Here is a 7,138-nt window from a genome sequence, read left to right as displayed (position 1 = left end):
GGAGGGACGTGCTTCCAGCTTGGGTTTTTTCCTTCCTTTTTTTCGTGAAACAAATGTTCGTCAAAACTATTAACATGAGATTTAGTTTCGAAGATCTCAACGCGAGAAATCCAACGTGAAAACAGTTCACGATTTGAACGCACGGTTTAAAAAACATTCACCATGCCTTGAAGAAAATGTTCACCTGTTTAGTAAATTGTTCATCATGTATCTTAGAAAGGGAAACAATTTTTTTTTTGAAAAACTATATAATAAAAGAAGAAGAGATAAAGAAATAAAAAACCTGAACAAAAGACTACAGCAAAAACGAAAAAGGACACTAGTGCATGGAACCAAACAGCGGAAAACATTTCTTATACGACTTCTTCTGATGTGCGATTTCCCTTCTCGTAGACAAAGGTAGTCTCTTTCCAACTTTTAGCAAATCTCAGCCATCTGATCTAAATCAATAATCCAGGTCGGTAACCACAGTACACAGTTATAAAAATATTAGCATTATCGATATAGGACAAAACGCTATAGTTATGGTCGATATTGGTCCCCAAGACGGCATACAAGATGGACATACATGTGAACAAGATATATAGTACTCCCTCCGTCCAGAAATACTTGTCATAGGAATGGATGTATCTAGATGTATTTTAGTTCTAGATACATTCATATTTATCCATTTCCCCGACAAGTATTTCCGGACGGAGGGAGTATTGAATACATAGCAAACTTGAAGATCTAAAATATTGACGGGTTCAGGAGGAACCCAGTGAAGAGAAGCATAGCTGATATGCCGAAGCAAATCACCGCCGAGAACTCGAGGATCCGAATGGGCACCATCGCACTATCAGTGATTCTCGGCAACTGAAGGAGCACACTAACAGAGCTTTCGGGCCACCACTGAAGGATCATCCACACGGTGAAGCAGGATATAACACCTGACAAGGTACAGGAACACAATATTCTTGTGTACCAGTAATTAGCAAGTACCATCTTGTCGTTCTCATATGCAAACATGTATGCCACCAGACTCGCTGCTGCTGCGAGAACGAGGACTGCGGCTCTAGGTGAAGTTACTTTGTCAACGGGCACGGTGCATCCGGCGTGATCAAAGTTAACGGTGAACCACGCAAGCGCCGCAATAAGCTCCGGCATGCAAACCAGTAACATGTCTTCCTCCATCCATTCTATTGCCATGGTGTGCACCGCTATCACAAGGACCACGGGGAAGGTCCTGTGAAGCGGTTGTCGCGCCTGCGCTAGATCTCGACTGGCTCTGATCGACATCGCGGCCATCATCACTGCCAGTGAGCCAAGCGCCGAACTGAAGAAGAGGAGGGAGAACGAAAATGTCACTTTGTTGTCCATTGGTCGCTTGTGCGTGGGCGAGCTGGATTAGCTGCAAACAGTATGATAGTAGTACCATTGGCAGCAGCCTGTGAGCTTGGCCGCTGCCACTGCCCAGGTTATTAGCAGTTGGATTGTTTCTGTGGTGCTGCGAGCTTCCCTTCTTGACTCGGAATTTGGCCCACAAGGCATCAACGAAAACAACTATGATAGCCGGGATCACAACTATTTGGATGTAACTTGCACTGATCATAAGCAACAGTGCATAAGCTGCCATTATTGCAGATGTAGTGCCGACGTAGATATGAAAAGATCTAGTTTGTGGGGCAGCAGCTGCAAATTAACCAAGCAAATTTATTAGAGCTAATGAATGAAATTGTGGGCGATGGCAGCTGAGACTTGTAGCTGGATTACATAGTACAAAAAAACTTCTAAGAACGAAATTTACGGAGTTGTTGTAAGCAGTTACCGTAACGGGATCGGAGATGACAACAAGCTCTTGGCCTCCATTGCGGCTGAAAAATTGGGCAATCTCCTGCGCCGCCATGCAGCACAATTGGACGAGTGAGGACTGCGGGTGAAGCTGTTGGAGATATATACTTTCCGACATGGTCTATGATGCACTTTTGTTTTGTCGAGAGCGATTACTTTCGGATCAAAGTCAAGCAAAAAAGTACACACCAAGCAGTACTTAGAAGCTACATCATCCATCCCATATTTTTTTTTTGCAAGCTAACATAGTTTGCCAAAAAGGTCTTATATTATGGGACGGAGGAAATAGTGGAAGGCTGCTGGATGATTGCACCAAATTCCCACGTACAAAGTTAACAGGAGACAGACAATCCAATCCGGTGAGAAACACGCGCGCGTGCGCAACACAGCACAGGTTGAGGTTGACGAGGTGGTGCCCCCGGCTTAGGTTGCCAACAACCACGACACTGGTGGCTCTGACGAGATGGCCATCCCGATCTCCGATGACGAGCAGTAAGAAAGTACCGTAGTTTGCTATTTTCTGTCGAATGTACAGTAGTCATTTACATTTTTATCTATGAATGAACTGCCTATAATTCCCATGCTCGCGCTGGTCCAACATTTCACATATGTTTAACTGTTTAACATACATAAACCCCTTGTATGTATACAAGACCATTAGCATGCCGCGCCCCATGGCTTCTCGGTTAGAGAGGAAACTAGGGCTCGGATTCGGTTGTTCGCTCACGTGCCTTGGCTACTCGAACAAAGTAAGGTCAGGGAGGATAATGTACCAAGGGAGGGGCAGGTCTCTCTGTGCTCGAGGCGCTCTCTGACGGTGGCGACGGAAGAAGGGGTGGGAGTGTGTTTTCTTTTCCTGCTGATGGGACCTAGCTAGCGGCTTGTCTGGCTAACATAAATCACTTGTATGTATATATGTTTATCTGACTAGACATTTCACATATGTTTATCTGTTTAACATAAATCGCTTGTATGTATACAAGACCATTAGCATCTCGCGCCCCATGGCTTCTCGGCCAGAGAGGAAATGATGGCTCACGTTCGGTTGCTCGCTCGCCTGCCTCTGATGACTCGAACAAAGTGAGGTCAAGGAGGATAACGTACCAAGGGAGAAGGGGCATGAGTGTGGGTTTTTTTCCCTGCTGACAAGATCTGCTAGCGGCTTGTCTGGGTTGAAGGATGGACGGACCGACGGACTGGATCAATCTGGTCCGGTCGAGCCAGGCAAACTACCGATCGGGAAGGGGTGGAATGCTCTTGGAATATCGGACCCGTGTGCCCGAAACACAAAATGAATCGGCCATATCCCTATAAGCTCCGACAGTCCGACGGCCCACTGACACCGGGGTCGCCGCTTCTCCTCCACAAAGCCGCTGCTTCGCCAGGTTCTGCCTCCCCACGGATGCCATCACCTCTGCTCAGTATCCTGGATTCTCGCATAAGAGTCTCCCTTCAGAATCTACAAAATATTGCCGATTTGGAATCACAATGAAGCTATCAGAGCCAACGGATGGGAACCCCACGGGGTGTATTCTTCACTAGCTTGGAAAACAGTTGCGAGTTGCAGCTTACATATGACATGAAGAGAATAATGGCACTAGTAGCTTTTCAGCTTTGAAGGTATGAAACACTTCAATGACAATCAGATGTATATATAGTTGTGATTCTGCAAAACAATCTCAATATACTACTTTAGTTAGTTTCTGGGCAGTGTTGATTTGCTCTCCTGTGAATCGATCTTAACATTGTATTTTCACTATCTTAGAAATTAAACAATGATGAAGCTTGTGCCAAATAACTATTTAAACAACTAGATATGCCTTAACTGCATATCAATAAATCGCGAGGTGCAACTTACAGAGTACATCCAGAAAACCATCACCAGGTATCTTCACCTTTAAAAGTCAGAAATACTACTCTCTCTTGAGTCTTGAGTGCCATTCCAAACACACTTCCAAAGTACAAATAACACAGGATACAAAAGCATAAATATACAGGCTAAATTCCTTCTGCCCATTAGCCTTCACCTTGGGCCAGATAAGATGGATGCTCGGGATGGGGCTGAAGATGTAGATGGGTTATCTTGAACAAACATGATTGAATTTGCATCAAAAGTTTCTATGCGCTCCGTGCCTTCCAATACCTTGATCACTGTTGACATGGAGGGTCTTCGGGTGCAATCATTTTGCAAGCACCACACGGCAAGCTTCATCATTCGAACTATTTCCTCCTCGTGTGAGACCATTTCGTCACTGTGCTTGTCGATCAGATCAATCAACTGATTGGTTTGTTGCTTTTCTCGCAATAGATTGATGAGATGGACACTGTCCTCAGGCTGAGAGTCGTCGATGTTTTTTCTTCCACTTATTATTTCCATTATAACAACTCCAAAGCTGTAGACATCGACTTTTTCGGTGATCGATGATGTCAACCATTCAGGTGCCAAATATCCAGGTGTTCCTCTCATCACGGTCACTACCTTGCTTTGATCCCTATTTATTAACTTACAAAGTCCGAAATCAGCCACTTTGGCGTTGAAGTTGTCATCCAAGAGAATATTTTGTGGTTTGATGTCCAAATGGGCAATTTTCCGCCTACAGTCCTCATGAAGATAGCATAGGCCCTTGGCAATATCTAGAATGATCCTACACCGGGTGTACCAGTCAAGGGGGTTATTTTCATGTTCGTAATAGATCCACCTATCAAGCGACCCTCTTGACACATATTCATATACCAGAAGCTGCTCAGACTTCTCTGCACAAAAGCCAATCAGCTTGACAAGATTGATGTGTTCAATGGTGCCAATGGTCTCGACCTCAGCCAAGAATTCTTTCTTTCCTTGTGTCGAACCTTCCAAACGTTTTACTGCAACTATGACTTCACCTAATTTTCCTTCAAAAACCGATCCGAACCCACCTTCTCCGAGCTTCCTACTGAACCCTTCAGTGCATTCTCTCAACATTTCGAAAGAAAATCTCGTTGGCATTCCAGGCAGTTGATCAAAATCAAATTCTTCATCTTTCTCTTTATACTTTCTCCTCCTTCGTAGATAAATAACAACAACAATAACAAACAACACAAGAGTAGTAACAGCTCCAAGTGTAGCACCAAAAATCACCTTCCTTTTGTTTTCATTAGAGGGGCTAAGATGTGCCTTCTCTTTGTTTCTGTTAGAGGGGCTAAGTTGCACCCTGAGGTAAGCAGAGGAGTTGTAACCAGCATTTTGAGGTTCTATTGAATGCAAGGAGAAGATCTTCGTCACCCACACACATTTTAGACCCGTGGACAAAATGGCCATGCAGGAGCAATTCTTCAAGCAGGTTTCCTTACAGGCATCCATGGTTGTTTCGTTGTACGTTGCTGCATGAAAATTTGTGTAGTTTTGATCATTGTAATAAATGTTGGGAATGGTCAAGAGCTGATGGTGTTGTATTTTCTGACAAGAGATAGGAGTTAATGGTGTGCAACCAAGGTGTGGCTTGTGTTCATCCACGAGCTTGAAGTAGCTTGAGCTTGAATTTTTCTCAAGCGGACATGTGCATTGCCCCCCTTTGCATACGCCATACTCCCCGCAAACTGTTGGGTAATCACAAGCATCCATCCCCATGGACCCTAGTATATCATACACCATTGTCCAGCTCTCAGCAGATCTTGACCATTCATACAGTCTAAGGTGTCCATCTGAATCTAATCTCATGTACTGTAGTGTGGATTGAGCCACTGGTAATGTGATACTTTCATTCAAAAAATGTTGTCCCAAAATGAAGCTAAGGCTTCCGTTCATTAATGTAGCCTTTGTTGGATAATTTCCTATCTTGGCTATTGGAATCTGCATGTTGTACTGAAAGTAGAGTTGTGGTGGTGTGGATTCAGCATAAGCAAATAACCCATCTCGTTGTACAGTGATATACATATTTGTTGCAGATGTATTTGTAGTGAGCCTCGTACCTTCCACAAGTGACTGCCCAGCGAGTATTGCGTCAGTAGGATAATCAAATGATTGCCACACTGTTGAATTCTTCTGATCAAACAAGAGCAGATTGCCGGTCTCGGTGATCTTCATGCCATCTACACCTCGGCCTGAGATGTTGCTTGACCAGACGTGGGTTCCATCAGCATCACGAAGGACCAAGTTTCCATCTGCGGTAAACTCAAGGGTGGCATTCTCCTTGACAGGGCGAGCCCTGTTGGCGAACCAGACGATCTGCCGATTGTAAATGCCGACCATGGTGTTGGTGAAATCACCAATTGATACCGCAAAGACGAACTTGTCGCACAGGAACATGGACGAGACACAATAGAACCCTGCGGCAACGTAGAGTTCAAAGTCGGAGTGAGCTTGGAGTTGTGCTATGCTTAGGATGTTGCGGCTGTAGTTGTGGTTGTCGAAGAAATCGTCACTGTTGATCCAAATCGTCGAGCGTTTGGCCATGGAATGATAGTCCAAGGCCTTCACCGCGGAGAGCAGCGGTGCCGCCGCAAGCACGAGGAAGAAGAGAACGGCAGGACCCATGATACGTACGCGCTTCAACGGAAACTGCATTTGATTAAGAAGAATCGGTTAGCACGAGGATGAGGATGAAGCCGCAGCAAGAAACTGGAGCCGAGCTTGCCCAGTAGAAACAAGATGACACGGTCATCGCACCTGACAGCCGACGGCGAAGACGTGATTGCAGGAGAGATGGCCGGACTTGGAGTAGCTCTGGGATTTTTGGAGGTAGGATGGTCTGGCTTGGTCCAACGCGCGGCTGCGCATGTGGTCTACCGATCTCCCCTTGTTTGACAAGTCCGAACTACCGATCTTGTTAGACATGATGTGCTGCATTCAATAAAAATGTTTTAGTATAATATCTCTTTGCTTGCAAGTCCGAACTACCAATCTTGTTAGACATGCAAGCATGATGTGCTGCATTAAAAAAATTATTTAGTATATCTCCTTGCTTGAAAGTCAGAACTACCAATCTCCCCTTAGAAGTTGCAAAAAGAAGAAGAAAAAAAAGACATGGAAGCACATAATGTGCTGCATTCAACACAAATATTTAGTATCTCCTTGCTTGACAAGTCTGTACCACAAGAAACTTCACATGGCTCAGCCGTGGGTATCTCTGAACTCCCTTCCAGCCATTTATGTGTGACTATGCACTTACAGTATCTCTAACTGATCCCTACAAAACTTTAGGGAAGTAAAATTTCACCTTTTCTCCTCTAAACTGCACCTAACCCATACCTTATAATGGTTAGAAGAGTAAAGTTTATCCTGCACGGCCGCCTCAACTCCTAAATATACTCGGTCGCCCACCCGCGGAGT

The 7,138-nt window shown here is 44.7% G+C and overlaps 1 protein-coding gene across 1 annotated transcript; it reads right to left on the bottom strand.

Annotated features, from left to right (window-relative positions):
* Positions 1 to 3,803: 3,803 nt before the first annotated feature.
* LOC119322326 (G-type lectin S-receptor-like serine/threonine-protein kinase SD2-5) lies at positions 3,804 to 6,343 on the bottom strand. The gene has a single exon (XM_037595821.1). The coding sequence runs from the start codon at positions 6,341 to 6,343 to the stop codon at positions 3,854 to 3,856; it is 2,490 nt and encodes an 829-aa protein (XP_037451718.1). The 3' UTR covers positions 3,804 to 3,853.
* Positions 6,344 to 7,138: the final 795 nt, after the last annotated feature.

The sequence above is a fragment of the Triticum dicoccoides genome, chromosome 6B, assembly GCF_002162155.2.
Source record: "Triticum dicoccoides isolate Atlit2015 ecotype Zavitan chromosome 6B, WEW_v2.0, whole genome shotgun sequence".
NCBI classification, from domain to species: Eukaryota; Viridiplantae; Streptophyta; class Magnoliopsida; order Poales; family Poaceae; genus Triticum; species Triticum dicoccoides.
The sequence above is the reverse complement of the archived record's forward strand: the minus strand, read 5'-3'. Positions and strand labels throughout refer to the sequence as shown.